The sequence below is a fragment of the Bos grunniens genome, chromosome 4 (assembly GCF_055505025.1).
Source record: "Bos grunniens cultivar Pamir isolate PY7600 chromosome 4, Bosgru_T2T1.0, whole genome shotgun sequence".
Lineage (NCBI taxonomy): Eukaryota > Metazoa > Chordata > Mammalia > Artiodactyla > Bovidae > Bos > Bos grunniens.
In genome coordinates, this window is record NC_141168.1 from 112,161,284 (window position 1) to 112,178,780 (window position 17,497).

General features: G+C 39.4%; 1 protein-coding gene across 12 annotated transcripts in view; it reads right to left on the bottom strand.

The window, feature by feature from the left end:
* Window positions 1-17,497, bottom strand: part of CDK14 (cyclin dependent kinase 14) — a 662,541-nt gene that overhangs the window by 444,110 nt on the left and 200,934 nt on the right. For all 12 annotated transcript variants that reach the window (XM_086397990.1, XM_086397994.1, XM_086397995.1 and 9 more), the window contains one exon: window positions 7,505-7,584. In XM_086397990.1, the coding sequence (XP_086254116.1) occupies window positions 7,505-7,584 (80 nt within the window). The remainder of the gene's footprint in view (window positions 1-7,504; window positions 7,585-17,497) is intronic.

The following is a 17,497-nucleotide window of genomic DNA, read 5'->3' on the forward strand; positions in this document are numbered from 1 at the left end:
GCAGAAAAGGGGCAAACTCAAATTAAAGTGCTTCCTCTCAGTTGAACAAGCCATGACAGAACCCTCATCAATGTAAAAACGAACATAACCCCCCTTCGTCTACCGAAGCATCTATAACGTCTATAACGAAGCATCTACCACCTTCGTCCTAACTATTCCAAGTTCTACCACAGGAAGCACAGAGGAGTTCTGTGCATGGATTTCTAGGATTAGTAACACCGAAAGAGAACGAACACTGGTGATTGCTCTTGCATCCACACATAAATAGCAGAAAAATAAGACTTATAAAAGGTAAGAGTGGAACAAATAACCAAAACTGCCTAGAGTTTAATTCTTTTTCTTATACGGTCATTTATCTCCAATAAAAATCACTTGGAAGTCAGATTTTACTTGGAAAATCTTAAAATATTTTATTCAAAGGGAAAAGACAATGTCTCACTGTGATCAGTTTCTACACGCCTCTACAATTCTTACATCACTCATCTCCAGAGCATTCAAAACTCTGAGTTTAAGGACTCCTTGGGAAATCAAAGCCACAGTGCAGAGCTAGGTAGTGCCTGAGAAATGGCACAAACCAACTCCCATGTTCTGCATAACAGGTTTGTACTTCATGCTTAGTCGCTGAGTCATATCCGACTCTTTCCGACCCCATGGACTGCAGCCCACCTCTGTCCACAAGATATTTTTTCCAGACAAGAATACTGAAGTAGGTTGCCATTTCCTCCTTCAGCAGATCTTCCCAACCCAGGGACTGAACTGGGGGTCTCCTGTGTCTCCTGGATTGCAGGCAGATTCTTTACCGCTGAGCCACTGGGGAAGCCCCTTCTGCACACAGTTACTGAGGCCTAAAGCCATTAAGTGATGTTGTGGATTGAATTGTGTCCCCCAAAATGCATATGAAGTCCCAACACCCTAGCACCTCAGGTTATGATAGTATATGAAATAGATTTTTTTTCAGAGGTAATTAAGTTAAAGTGAGGTCACCAGAGTAGAACCTTATCCAATATGACTGCTGTCCTTATAAGTAAAGGACATTTGGACAAAGATACAGAGAGAAGCTAACTTGAAGACACAAGCAGACGACAGCCATATCTATTAGTTAAGAAAGACTTGACACAAGCCTTTCCCTCGGGATCAGAAGGAGGAGCGCCCAGACACCTTGACCTTAGATTCTAGCCTCTGGAACCATGAGATGATACATTGCTGTTGCTTCAGCCACTCAGTTTGTGTTAAGGCAGCCCTAGCAAAGTAGCACAGTGACGCAAAACAAAGCCAGGATTAAAACCCAGCTTTGTAGACTCTAACATGAGGCTTTCCAACTCAGTGCACTGTCCTGCAACTTAACTCTCTGTTTTCACTCAAACTTCTCTCCCATAAAAATCCTACACTTGTTCAACTTGTAAAAGACCATGTCAATGTACACTGTTTATGTTGAACTCTTGGGAGCTTCACTTCCACATCACCAGAGAGATTTTCACATAGATGTCTCATGAACTCAAACCCTAATGTCTAAAATCCCAATCAACTATTCCACAAAGTTAGTATGGACACTGTTTTAAATCTAAGAAAGTCTAAGTACAAGATTCAAGTCCTTGGACAAGTCGTCTAAGCTCTCCAAGCCTTAATTCCATATTAACTATATGAATTGTACCAACCATATTAATTCTATATCTGCCCCTCTCAAAAAAACCTTCAAAGGGCGAATGTGAAGGAAGGTTAAATTGGATAACAGCCTTTTCAAATTGCAAGGTGTTCAAAGCAATTCTCCACACAATCACAGAATGACAGAATGCGATGGACAGAATGTGGTCCCCTGGAGAAGGGAATGGAAACCACTGCACTATTCTTGCCTTGAGAACCCCATGAACAGCATGAAAAGGCAAAAAGATAGGACACTGAAAGGAACTCCACAGGTGCCCAATATGCTACTGGTGATCAGTGGAGAAATAGCTCCAGAAAGAATAAAGGGATGCAGCAAGAGCAAAAACAACGCCCAGTTGTCAATGTGACTGGTGATAGAAGCAAGGTCCGATCCTGTAAAGAGCAATATTGCATAGGAACCTGGAATGTCAGGTCCATGAATCAAGGCAAATTGGAAGTGGTCAAACAAGAGATGGCAAGAGTGAACGTTGACATTCTAGGAATCAGTGAACTGAGATGGACTGCAATGGGTGAATTTAACTCAGATGACCATTATATCTACTACTGCGGGCAGGAATCCCTCAGAAGAAATGGAGTAGCCATCATGGTCAACAAAAGAGTCTGAAATGCAGTACTTGGATGCAATCTCAAAAATGACAGAAAGATCTCTGTTCGTTTCCAAGGCAAACCATTCAATATCATGGTAATCCAAGTCTGTGCCCCGACCAGTAAAGCTAAAGAAGCTGAAGTTGAACATGAACATTTCTATGAAGACCTACAAGACCTTCTAGAACTAACACCCCAAAAAAGATGTCCTTTTCATTATAGGGGACTGGAATGCAAAAGTAGGAAGTTAAGAAACACCTGGAGTAACAGGCAAATTTGGCCTTGGAGTACAGAATGAAGCAGGGCAAAGGCTAATAGAATTCTGCTAAGAGAAGGCACTGGTCATAGCAAACACCCTCTTACAACAGCACAAGAGAAGACTCTACACATGGACAGCACCAGATGGCCAACACCGAAATCAGATTGATTATTATTCTTTGTGGCCAAAGGTGGAGAAGCTCTATACAGTCAGCAAAAACAAAACCAGGAGCTGACTGTGGCTCAGATCATGAACCTCTTATTGCCAAATTTAGAATGAAATTGAAGAAAGTGTATGACCTAAATCAAATCCCTTATGACTATACAGTGTAAGTGAGAAATATATTTAAGGGACTAGATCTGATAGAGTGCCTGATGAACCATGGACGGAGGTTCGTGACATTTTACAGAATACAGGAATCATGACCATACCCAAGAAAAAGAAATGCAAAAAAGCAAAATGGCTGTCTGAGGAGGCCTTACAAATAGCTGTGAAAAGAAGGGAAGCAAAAAGCAAAGGAGAAAAGGAAAGATATACCTATTTGAATGCAGAGTTCCAAAGGATAGCAAGGAGAGATAAGAAAGCCTTCCTCAGTGATCACTGCAAAGAAATAGAGGAAAACAATAGAATGGGAAAGACTAGAGATCTCTTCAAGAAAATCAGACATACTAAGAGAACATTTCATGCAAAGATGGGCTCAATAAAGGACAGAAATGGTAGAGACCTAAGAAGCAGAAGATATTATGAACAGGTGACAAGAATACACAGAAGAACTGTACAAAAAAGATCCTTACGACCCAGATAATCACGATGGTGTGATCACCCACCTAGAGCCAGACATCCTGGAATGTGACGTCAAGTGGGCCTTAGGAAGCCTCACTACGAACAAAGCTAGTGGAGGTGATGGAATTCCAGTTGCGCTACTTCAAATCCTGGAAGATGATACTGTTAAAGTGCTACACTCAGTATGCCAGCAAATTTGGAAAACTCAGCAGTGGCCACAGGACTGGAAAAGGTCAGTTTTCATTCCAATCCCAAAGAAAGGCAATGCCAAAGAATTCTCAAACTACCGCACAATTGCACTCATCTCACACGCTAGTAAAATAATGCTCAAAATTCTCCAAGCCAGACTTCAGCAACACATGAACCGTGAACTTCCAGATGTTCAAGCTGGTTTTAGAAAAGGCAGAGGAACCAGAGGTCAAATTGCTAACATCCGCTGGATCATCAAAAAAGCAAGAGAGTTCCAGAAAAACATCTATTTCTGCTTTATTGACTATGCCAAAGCCTTTGACTGTGTGGATCACAATAAACTGTGGAAAATTCTAAAAGAGATGGGAATACCAGATCACCTGACCTGCCTCTTGAGAAACCTGGATGCAGGTCAGGAAGCAACAGTTAGAACTGGACATGGAACAACAGACTGGTTGCAAATAGGAAAAGGAGTCCGTCAAGGCTGTATATTGTCACCTTGCTTATTTAACTTACATGCAGAGTACATCATGAGAAACGCTGGGCTGGAAGAAGCACAAGCTGGAATCAAGATTGCTGGGAGAAATATCAATAACCTCAGAAATGCAGATGACACTACCCTGATGGCAGAAAGTGAAGAACTAAAGAGCCTCTTGATGAAAGTGAAAGAGGAGAGTGAAAAAGTTGGCTTAAAGCTCAACATTCAGAAAATGAAGATCATGGCATCTGGTCCCATCACTTCATGGCAAATAGATGGGGAAACAGTGGAAACAGTGTCAGACTTTATTTTGGGGGGCTCCAAAATAACTGCAGATGATGACTGTAGCCATGAAATTAAAAGATGCTTACTCCTTGGAAGGAAAGTTATGACCAACCTAGACAGCATATTAAAAAGCAGAGACATTACTTTGCCAACAAAGGTCCATCTAGTCAAGGCTATGGTTTTTCCAGTAGTCATGTATGGATGTGAGAGTTGGACTATAAAGAAAGCTGAGTGCTGAAGAATTGATGCTTTTGAACTGTGGTGTTAGAGAAGACTCTTGAGAATCCCTTGGACTGCAAGGAGATCCAACCAGTTCATCCTAAAGGAGATCAGTCCTGGGTGTTCATTGGTAGGACTGATTTTGAAGCTGTAACTCCAATACTTTGGCCACCTGATATTAAGAGCTGACTCACTAGAAAAGACTCTGATGCTGGGAAAGATTGAAGGCAGGAGGAGAAATGGACAACAAAGGATGAGATGGCTGGATGGCATCACCGACTCAATGGACATGGGTTTGGGTGGACTCCGGGAGTTGGTGATGGACAGGGAGGCCTGGTGTGCTGTGGTTCATGGGGTCACGGAGAGTCGGAAACGACTGAGCAACTGAACTGAACTGACCGTGCAATGACAAGCTATTTCTCTCTCTGGCACCATTTTTTTTTTTTTAACTCATTCAAACTCAAAACCATTGATACTTCCCTCTGAAATCACCTATAACCAATCATTCACCTAGATCTGACCTTTTTTCCTCTACAACATCATTGTTTGTCCCTGCTTTCTAATAAACCCTGAGTTCTCATAATTTCAAATCTACACTGCTTTGAATGACTGATTTATCCACTTCCAGTTTCCTCCTCTAATCTATATCATATTCTAATACCAGATTTATCTTCCTAATAAACTCAGCTCAAAAGTCTTCAGAGGCCCTCTAAGCCACAGAACAGGTCCCAACTACAATACCCTCATTCTACAACACAACCACAGCTCAGGGCCCGCTTCTAAGCTCATCTCAAGGTATATCAGGTGCCCAAAGGCCTTGCCTCATACCCAGCCAGTATGAATAGACAGATCATCAAAAACCTTAATATGACCCTACTTCTTGCTTCTTCTCTTGAGCTTCCCATGGTGGAGCAAACTGTCAAAACTGCATCTTCTGATAACACTAGGAACTTCCTCTTAACCTTGAATCTAGGGAGACATCAGCAAGGTTAAGCTGGTTAATTCCAGCACATGCCCCACCTGCTAAGGAGCATGCCTGCTGCCCAGAATCACTCCCCTCCTGCTTCTCTTGTAGCCCAGCAACTCTTTGGCACTCTCCTACTTCCTAACATTCAGAGTGTACCATAACTAAACTTCACAGGTCAACGGGAACCCACTGCCCTATCTCAGCTAGTAGTCTCCAGTTTCATCAGACTGAACACAAGTATTTTATTCCTGGAATAAATCTCACCTGACAGTGATATATTTTCATGTTTACATATTACTGGATTCAAGAGGAAATGCCACATACGCAGAAGGATATGTGAGAATGGAAACAAAGACAGAATCTTAGCTCAAGAGAGGTATGTGCTGGTCATCACATTATGGTTACTATTTAACTCATGAAATGAATAAAATCACATGGGAGAGAGTGCTGATTAAAGAAAAGAAGGTCCTTTCCCTGTTTAGGGGAACTCTGTAACACTTAGAAAAGGAGACAGCACAAGAGAAAGAGAAACAGTTGCCTACTTGGAAAATCTGGTCTCATAGAAGAGAATGTTTTAACCACATACAACCTGATAAAAGGCTGGATAAGGTAAGACAGGTGTCTATTGAATGTGACAGTAAGAAGTTCACTGATGAACCTTCCAATATTTCCAGCTAAACAGGAATGACAGAAACCAAACTGAAGAGAGAGGAAAAGGAGAATGAACGGTGAGAAAGTGAAAATAGGAAGTAGACTTCTTCGGAGCTCCCTGGTGGCCCAGTGGTGAGGATACTGGGCTTTCACTGCTGTGGCCCAGGTTCACTCCCTGGTCAGGGAAACAAATCAGAGCAGTGACATACTACATTCAGTTCATCAATATCTTAATACTACTACTGAAGTAAATCATTATTATTTATCTCATTGTGGATCAGCAGACAAGTAGTCATAGTTCCTGCAAAGCCAAAATAAACCAAAGTCTTATTTCAAGATCATTTATACTTTAAAAACATGCTGCTGCTGCTGCTAAGTCACTTCAGTCATGTCGACTCTGTGTGACCCCAGAGACGGCAGTCTACCAGGCTCCCCCATCCCTGGGATTCTCCAGGCAAGAACACTGGAGTGGGTTGCCATTTCCTTTTCCATAAAAACATGCAGTAGAAGTAAAAGTTCTGAAAGTGAACTGAAAAGATCCCACTAATAAAAGGTGATTTATTCCCTTGAAGTAGAAAACTATGCAGGAAGGTATAAAGCAAAAGATAGAGCAATTTTATTTTATAAAAATTTAAATGTAACAAATAACTGTTTAAAAGACTTTTTAGGACTTCCCTGGTGGTCTAATGGTTAAGAATCCACCTTGCAATGCAAGGCACGTGGGTTTGATCCCTGCTCCTGGAAGCTCCCATATGCCATGAGGCAACAAAGCCTGCGGGCCGCAACTACTGAGCCTGCCCAAGGCAAATAGAGAATAACTCCTGCTAGCCCAAACTAGAGAAAGCTAGCTCACAGCAACAAAGACCCAGTGCAGCCAAAAATAAGGATTTTTTTAATATAAAAAAATAAGAATACTTTATAGAAAAATGACAGTAGAAAAAAATATTACAACATAATGCTGATACATAAAGAGCATCTATAAATCAATAAGCAAAGCCAATAGAAAATAAAGAATAGGAAAAAAGAAATCAAGAAAGATGAAATACAAAAGATTAATAAGATAGCATAATTCCCCCCATTTTTAAGAAGTTTCCTTAAAAGTCATGAGTATAGAGTAATTTTAGATTAACATGTGCCTTAAGAACTCTGCAAACAAAATCAGATGTGTAAAATCCCTCAGCCAGCTATAGTCTCACCATCAGCACATACTTTTTTCCCCCCACAGCTGAATACTCAGCAGGATAGTTTTATTTAACATGACTTGATGTGATTGTAAGAGGTGCTGATTTTATATTTCAGTTCACACATTCCAATTAGAAATAGAGCCATATAATTTAGAAACAGCATATTCAGAGGTGTATACTATTTAAACAGTTATGGGCATCACACAAACACAAAAGCAAGGATAACAAGGGAAAATGCCTACCTTCCCTGATAGCTGTAAAAGGTGTACCTTCCTCTTCCTGCAGCCTGATCACCTTCAGGGCTACCAGCTTTCCATTCACCCTGGAGAAACGGAGAAACAGAAGAGAAAGAAATCCATGAACATATGGTCTTGTTAGGGTTCTAATTGGGCTTCCCAGGTGGCACTAGTGGTAAAGAACCTACCTGCCAATGCAGGAGACATAAAAGACACGGGTTCGATCCCTGGGTTGGCAAGATCCCCTGGAGAAGGGCATGGCAACCCATCCAGTAGTCTTGCCTGGAGAATCCCATGGACAGAGGAGCCTGGCAGGCTACAGTCCATGGGGTCGCAGAGTCAGAAACGACTGAAGGGATTTAGTACACACTGTTCTAATTGTCTTCATTACGATTTGTATTTTATGGATTTGCACTAAAAATGACAGTGACTCAATTATGCCACCACAACAAGACTAACTTCAGTAAGGCTGGGAACCCTATATCATCATCATAAATATTCACACTTCAAATATTCACATTTTAAATATTCACACTTGCATAGTCCAAGATTTAACTCAAGTTTTCTGTGATTCACTCAATGTGCTTTCCAACATGTAACTAGTGCTTAACAAAAAAAATACTGTTTGATCAATTATTCAGATTAATTAAAAATCAAGTACTCAGAATAACACTCTCCCTTTATTTCTCCAATAGCTCCTTTGTTTCTTAGGATCAAATGTCTGTAGGGCTTCCCAGGTGGCTTAGTGGTAAAGAATCTGCCTGCCAAGCCGGAGACCACAGGTTAGGTCAGGAAGATCCCCTAGAGAAGGAAATGGCAACACACTTAAGTATTCTTACCTAGGAAATTCCATGGACAGAAGAGCCTGTCAGGCTACAGTCCATGGGGTCAGAAAGAGTCGGACACGACTGAGTGACTGAACAACAAGAACTTCATTTCCAGTCTTAAGCTGACGTCATTCAGTCCCCAAAGATGGAAAACTGACCCTGGCTTCTTGCTTCTCCCCTCTTCTTTCTCTGTCTCTATCAATACCACCTGTTCCTCTCTTTTTTGCCATTTTCTTAAGCTAGAGTCTCCTAAAGTTGTATTTAGTCTGATGATGTTTTATAATGCTATATATCATCACAATAAAAGTTAAGAATATTTTACTATTACAAAATTATACAAGACCCATACAAAACAGATTGTTCTTCTAGACACATTCTAAATGTGCATCAGCTCTAATTAAAAGTAAGATTACACTAGGCAAGTAACTTTCTATACAATCAATTCTGTTAATAAAATAAAGACATTCTTCTAGCTGAATGTTCTACTTTTACCTTGACTAGGCTTACCAACATATTTCATACTAATATACTTAAATAAAATAAGTAAAATAAGCACATATTAAAAATGTAAAAGCTACAAGAAAGCTGTAATGAAAAGTAAATCTCCCTGACATAGCCAGCTCCCACCCTCTGAGGTCACTTAACTCAGGTAACTTAGCTTGATATGTGTACTTAACACACACATATACAAATGGTAATATGCCATACGGGGTACAGTGTATATTATTTTTATCTCTCAATATATTTGGGTGACTTCCTCATAAACTCATAGAAATCGTCTTTTGTTTTTAGAAAACCACAGGGTGTTCCTTTGTCTAAGTGTAGTATGCTTAACTTAATTCCAATCCTCTGCTGCTGCTGCTGCTAAATCGCTTCAGTCGTGTCCGATTCTGTGTGACCCCATAGATGGCAGCCCAACAGGCTCCCCTGTCCCTGGGATTCTCCAGGCAAGAACACAGGAGTGGGTTGCCATTTCCTTCTCCAATGCGTGAAAGTGAAGTCGCTCAGTCGTGTCCGAATCTTAGCGACCCCGTGGACTGAATCCCACCAGGCTCCTCCGTCCATGGGATTTTCCAGGCAAGAGTACTGGAGTAGGGTGCCGTCGCCTTGTCCATCAAGCTTTTTAGTGGAACATTAAGAAATTATCCTACACACAGGTTGTACCAATTTCTACTACCTATAGCAAATAGGAGCTTGGGTTCCCCCTTTACTGATAGATCCTAGGTTATCGACCACTGATTTGGCCAACTTGATGGAGGAATAGAGGTTCTCACTGTAGTCTAAATTGCAACCAGAAGTCTTTAGAGCTTATGGAATCAACAGAGAGCCCATGCGTCCCAGAGAATCCAGTGCCTGAGTCTGAAATAAAAGAATCTGAAAGTCTCTTTCTTGTAAACTGCATCCAACTGGTCTATTTTTTATTAAAAAAAAAAAAATCCTGCCACAGACACAGAATTTGAAAGGTCAGGGATTTATCACAACCCAGCCATCCTAATGGCATCCCTCATTGAACTGATTGTTCAAATACATTACTGGTTACAGTAATCAAAGGACATCTGATTATAAGGCTCTGCAATGTGCTGTCTCCTCTGGGTTAGGGGGCTGGTTTATTTTCCCCTGTGTTTCAGCTGGGAGGACAGGCCTGGCACTTTTCTGCTCTGCAATTCTCTTCTCCTGAGTATGTCACCTTGATGTCTTTCTAATCCTGATTATGCTCTAGGTACCAGGTGCAAGTAAAACATTAATATTCATATGGGGTTCAACTGGAGACTGACTGTACCTTGCCCTCTCCACTTTGCTCTTTACGGCTGAGGGAGGCCTCCAGCCGGGCTTGAAGCTGGGATGCAGTCAGTATTGACATCTGCACAGATTTTCTCAGCCCAGCTGAGCTCATCACTGGCTCCCTAAGGAGGTGGGAACTGAGGCCAAGAACTGCTTGGAATTCTCCTTTCATTTACAGATAGTCTCCCATCACCAATAACACATACACACACAGAGCCTTCTTCCCACAAAGCTTTTCCATCTCCCTTGAGATTGCTGGCTTACATGCACTGAATTCTGGAATATAGGGAATTTATGGTTTTGGAAGGCTATATGCTTAAAACAGATGCAGACCATGAAGCTATGATTCCCCTGTAATACACTGAAAGGCGATGAGCCTTTAACTGAACCAGCCTTGATACTTTAAATGCAACCAGAGAAGGAACACCTTTAAGCAACCTCATAGACCGTGTGCATCATTTCTGAGGTGAAATAAACCTTGAACATATTTACTATGATAAACTGCCTGAAAGAACAAGATCCGGGTTAATGGAATCCTGACTCTGTAGCATAATGCTCCATGAGTTAAACCTCCAACTATCAATTTCTATAGTTATGATAATCACAGGAGTTAAAGACACTGGGATTTTATGTGAAACTAAAAAATTCCTTAAAATTTATACTAGACTATTAGATTTAAGAGCAAAGGAACTTTCTTCTGTTTTGTTAACTGTTACATGCCCAATGCCTAAAACCATCTGACATACAGAATACACTCAAAATATTTGATTGAATGAATATTAAAAATGTTAATATACTAACATTTCTTTCCTTACATTTGCAAGATAATTCAAGAATAAAATGTAAAAATTATTGCTTTCAAAGATTTCAGAAATATCACATTTTTTTAAAGATTTCAATATCTTCTTTCACATTTAATTTTTTTAACAGTAGGTCCTTGTTGGTCATCTATTTGGCATGTTCCTGTCAATCACAAAACTCTCAATGTTTGAGTTTAAATATTTATTTTGGGACTTCCCTGGCGATCTATCAGTTAAGACTCCATACTTCCACTGCAGGGGCCATGGGTTCAATCCTTGGTTGGGGAACTAAGATCCCACGTGCTGGAGAGTGCAGCCAAACAAATAAATATTTTCTTTTTTCAAATTAAAGGTGGAGTCTCTTTGTTTTTGATGATGCATGCAGATATATAAAATTTTCATTTCCTTAAGGTTTTAGAATTTATAGAATGCTTTGTTAATTAACCTTTTTCACCCAACAGACCAGTTTCAAACCCCTCAGTATCTTCAATAATCTGAGCTCAGACTGCTAATCAGTTTCTCCCTCTTTTCAACTGCTTAATTGGTTTCCCATTAAGAACCGTATTGATCATCAAATTGTTCTTTAACCTAGGAGTCATTGTGACTGTTTTCTTAATTTTTCACCACACGTCTAGACACTCACCAACTACTGAATCCCTCAGCATAAAGTCTAGTAAAAACATTAAGTCACTGGCTCAACTTTTGGAAAAGGTATCTCTTGAAAAAATAATTACAAATATTCTAATGTTCAAACTTTGGAGCATATCTAATAATTACTTTGTGTGGTTAAACTGTTTAATTAAATATGCAAAACACATACTTCAAACATTGACTTAAGTTCTTTAGAATAATTACGAAATTCAAATTGAATCAATAAATTAGAGCTGTTTACAGGAAAACACTGAAGATTCCTCTTTAACAAGTCTTATTAATTAAATCAAAGGCTAATGAATAGAAGGCAATCAAGACTTGATTGGCAACGGAGACATTAACCCAGGTAAATAACATTTTTAAAATGCTTTAAATTGTGTTAATACTACCACAGAACCTTCTGCTGGAGAAATTGCCAGGCTCATGTCTAGCTGTTCTAAGCCATACAGGGAGCTGTTTTAATTTCAGAGACTAGCTATCAGTCTCTAATTCTTCCAAGAACTGCCATTCCCAGCTTGGCCTCCCTGTGAAGCTCGCTGCATGCTCAAGGACGTGTGATTTCAAACTGGTTCTAACCACAAATCCAAATCTCTGCCAACTTCAGAAATTCTGTCCACAGATATGTGTGCCCATAAGTCTGTAAATAATAAAATTATCTTGTGTGGGTGAAGCAAGACGGAGAAGTTCTGAATAAGGAGAATGGCCTATTCATTTTTGCACGCATGTACTATTTTGACATTTCATGAACCCTACAAAGCAAAACTTTCCCACTCAGGGTCAATTTTCCAGGCTCAAAAGACGATGCACGAAGAGAATTTCCTAATGGACAATTCTCAAAGGAAAGCCTAAAGGTTTTCTATCAGATTAGTTACCGCAAATTCGTAAGATAACTTTGTACAATAAAACAAAATAACAAACATTATCTAGGTCATCTCTGAAAATAGTGTTCATGTGCTAACACCTAGGAGAAATTATGTCTAGAGGATATAAAGGAAATTAAGGCAATACACCTAAAAGAAATTTAATATACTCTGGCAAATTTAATATATTCTGCCTCTCTCTTCCATTATGAGTCTGTCTCAAGAGAAACTGCTATGGAAAATAATACCGAGTGCACGGAGATACACAGCTTTTGTTTCCTCGCTGTATTGGTTTAAAGCAACAGAAGGAAATGTAGTTACTACTGAGAGAGTGGCAATAGCAAGGCTGAGCACATCCAGGACAATATTTTGAACTGAACTTACACCTTTTTGGCAAAGTCATTAAAAATATTTTAAAGGTTTTACCATCAGTGTTTCTTTCATTTGTTCTCTCTTAAGACACTGGTTGGAATGCTGATGATACTGTATCACATACACACTTCAAAAATTAAAGGCAACTAAATATTCATGGTCTTACCATCTCCGCCTAAATTCAATTTTCACTCAGGTATAAAAGAGAAACCATCTCAGTACTATTTAACCTTTGATATTCAGAAATACTCTAAAAGTACATTATTTATTCTGGAAAAGTAAATTTAGAATTTCAAGGTAAGTTGTCAGTAATCACACCTCACCCTAATCTTTATCAAAACAATACAGAAAAAACAGGAAGAAGACTAATGTTATTTCTGTTGAATTGATTTCTTTTTTTAAATAAAAAAAAGATTTATAAAAGAATGGCATAATGGTTATTTATTAAGATATGATTAACAATGCAAAAAGTCTAATAATTTAATGCAATGAGAAAAAGGGTGCACTCAACCAACAATTATTATGAGATTGTACGTTTGATAAAATATTGATAATGATGCTTCATTAAATGTACAAACTCATAATACTTTGAAACATAAAATTAGAGGAATATATATTGTTTCTGGGAGAAAAGAAAACAATTACATTTCAATAACTTAAAACTTGCATTTTTCCTAAAATAAAGTCTGTCAGTAAAGGATTTGAGAATCTTAGAACTTTAAAAAAGTAACCTCAGTGGAGGGAGGGTATGGACTGGGAATTTGGGGTTGGCAGATGCAAACTATTACATTTAGGATGGATAAACAAGGTCCTGCTGTACAGCACAGGGAACCATTTTCACTATCCTGTGATAAACACAATGGAAAAAACACAACCAAGAATGTATACATGTGTATAACGTAACTGAGAAGTGAGTCAGTTTGCTGTACAGCAGAGATTGGCACAATACTGTCAATCAACTATACTTCAATTTATAAAAACTAATTTAAAAAAACAGAAGTAAACTCAGTGATCACTCAAAACGAAAAAATTCTTACTGGGTTGGTTGTCACTCCCAGGAACAAAGCACTCCCTCAGAAGACTTTGTTGGAACTCAAATCCCCTAAAACGCCCACATTTTTTAGTCCCTCTTTATGTTCAGCCAAAATTGGCTTCCTGTAACTTCTACTCTCTCAATCAAGTTCTGAGTCCACAAAGACTAAACTAAATGCTCTTCCTCAAGACAGCCCTCCACTTAATGAAGTTTTACTATCCTGCCTCCTATTCAACAAATACTAATGGAGAGAATGTTAAGCTGTGCTGGGGATAAAGAATAAACAACCCAGACACGGTCCCTGCACTCACGGCTCACGGAGGAGATAGATGTAAAACATGTATCTACAAAGACAGCTAATCAAAGCGGGGCAGGAGATGCTTGCTTGCCAAAAACGGGACAATTTAACCATCACTAAACTAATACCTGTGATTGAAAGGCAGTAAATATGTTTAAATCAATAAGTTTACAATGAGATATTATTTACTTATTTTTTTTTAATTTTTTTTTTAATTTAATATATTCCTTACAAATTTAAGAACCCATCCTGAACCCTCCTCCCTCCTCCCTCCCCATACCATCCCTCTGGGTCGTCCCAGTGCACCAGCCCCAAGCATCCAGCATCGTGCATTGAACCTGGACTGGCATCTCGTTTCATACATGACATTTCACATGTTTCAATGCCATTCTCCCAAATCTTCCCACCCTCTCCCTCTCCCACAGAGTCCATAAGCCTGTTCTATACATCAGTGTCTCTTTTGCTGTCTTGTATACAGGGTTATCGTTACCATCTTTCTAAATTCCATATATATGCGTTAGTATACTGTATTGGTGTTTTTCATATACAATGAGATATTATTTACTTATAAGTTCTATTTTTTTAAGATTTTTTTTTGATGTGGATCATTTTTAAGTTTCTTTTTCTTTTTTTCAGTTTATTTTTCATTGGAGAATAATTGCTTTAAAATGTTGTGTTACTTTCTGCCATACAACAAGGTAATCAGCCCTCAGTATACATATATCCCTTCATTTTGAACGTCCCTTCCAACCCTTATACCCAATCCCCCGAACCCACCCCTAACCCACCCCGAACTCACCATCACAGAGCACTGGGCTGAGCTCACTGTGCTATAGGATGCTTCTGATGTGGACCATTTTAAAAGTCTTTATTGAATTTGTTACACTACTGCTTCTGTGGTTTATGTTCCAGTTTTTTGGCCATGAGGAAATGTGGGATCTTACCTCCCTAAGCAGGAATCAAACCTGCACTTCCTACATTGGAAGGTGAGGTCTTAACCACCAGACCACCAGGGAAGTCCCCTATAATGAGACTTTAGAAGAAACTCATGAGTTACATTTGGAGCGTACTATGGATCCCACGCATTAGTTTAAAAACTGTTAAAGAGAACATGTCAAGCATTCACTTCCCTTTTCATATACCTTCCTATACACTACGTGTTGTCACTGTTCAGTTGCTAAGTTGCTTTGACTCTTTGCGACTCCATGGACTGACTGCAGCGTGCCATACACACGATACCTCAGTGTGATCAGATAGTGGATATGTGAAATTTCTCTGTAGAGATGCATCATGTGAAAAATGAAGGGGAAATGACAAAATCTGAATATCAACATTAACAGCTGCTGAAATCACACAAAAAAGCTACCAGATATTAAGTGCCTCCTGATGGGAGCACTCATGCACCTCAGTGGAATCAATTCAATCTGAATGTGACCAAGTATCATCTAATCCCTTATTTTAAGAAAACAAAGGAACAATTTATTAAATAAATAACACCATTTCTTATTGGGATAGAGTGAGAAAAGTCTACACTATAGGAAACTATAGGGATAGGAACCTGTTTCTTCAACAAATAAATTTCAAGAAAAAAAAAGGTGGGGGAAAGCCCACAACTTAAAAGAGAGAGATATCAACTAACTGAAATGAACTGCAATGTTATCTTGATTCCAACAAAGCTAATTTTAACACTGACTATATATTTGACGATTTAAAAAATTGCTAAAATTTTTATACTTGATAATGGTATTGTGATTAGGTGCTTATCTAAAACAAGGTTCTTATCTTTCAAAGAAAAAATATACAATGATGTTTAGGGTTTGTTTCAAAATAACTGGGAGGAATGAAGACAGACGAAATACACAGGCTGTCAAGGACGGCATCATGGGCAGTAATGAAAACTCCAGTCTCTTCTAATTTTCTATAGTATGTTCTTTAAAAATGAAAACAAACTCCCAATAGAAATTGAGATAAATGCCATGAAGGAAATCACAGCATGCCATAAAAAAGATAAAGAACCTATTTTAACAGAAATACAAATGAACTTACTTGCAGAATGCTGCTGCTGCTAAGTCGCTGGTCTGACTCTGTGCAACCCCATAGACGGCAGCCCACCAGGTTCCCCCGTCCCTGGGATTCTCCAGGCTAGAACACTGGAGTGGGTTGTCATGTCCTTCTCCAATGCATGAAAGTGAAAAGTGAAAGTGAAGTCGCTCAGTCACGTCCGACTCTTAGCGACCCCATGGACTGCAGCCCACCAGGCTCCTCCGTCCATGAGATTTTCCAGGCAAGAGTACTGGGGTGGGGTGCCATCGCCTTCTACTTGCAGAATAGACTAACAGAAAACAAACTTATGCTTCCAAAAGGAAAAAGTAGGGGAGGGATAAATTAGGAATTGGGATTAACAGATACAAACTACTATAAATAAAATAGATAAGCAATAAAGACCTATTGTGCAGCACAGAGAACTATATTCAATATCTTCTAAAATGGGAAAAAAGTCTAAAAAAGGATATATACATATGTATACCTGAATCACTTTCTACACCTAAAACATTGTAAATTGACTGTACCTCAGTTTTTCTTTAAAAAAAATAACCTATTTGAAACAGTTAGAGAAGGATTTTCTGGAAGTGTGACATTTGAGCTGAAACAAGAAATATAGCAAGAGTAAGTAAATAATATTCCAGGCAGATGGAACAACCTGTACAAAAGCCCAGAGGCAGAGAACACAATGCATTAAACAAAAATATAAGAAAGAGTGGCTGAGGCTTGTTGTCACTGGTGGGTAGGGTGCATGGATGGGGGAACGTGGATTGAAGGCAGGAAAGCTTGATCACAGAGGTCCTTAAGGGCCACAGAAAGGCCTGATTAAAACAAACACCACTGGGACTCTTCAGAAAAGAGATAGCATGGTTAAATTACATGCCTGCAGCTCCCTCACTATGGTGTGGAGAGGAGACTGAAGGAACCCAACGGTGGGAGCAGCGAGAAGGGAGGTGGGACAGTGACTGCTCTGGTCCAGGGAAAAGATGCTCGCCACCAAGAACCAGAGCACTGGCAAAAGCAATGGGAAAAAGGAAAACAATATTCTGAAGACAGATTCAACAGTCTATAAGCATAAACTGGACTGGGTGTAGGGCAAGTGGTGAAGGATGATTCCACATGTCCTGACTGCAATGTCTGCGTGGGTAGAAGTATGTGTACTGAGGCAAGGGAAACTACAGAAGAGATTTAGACAGAGATCCAAGAGTCTGTTTGGGAGGAAAGTAGTCTAGAAGTGACCAAGTGCAGACATAAGGGAAACATTCGTGTTTATGAGTCTGGGTCTCAGTACAAAAATCTAAGCTAGACATAAAAATGTGTGAATCATTGGAGG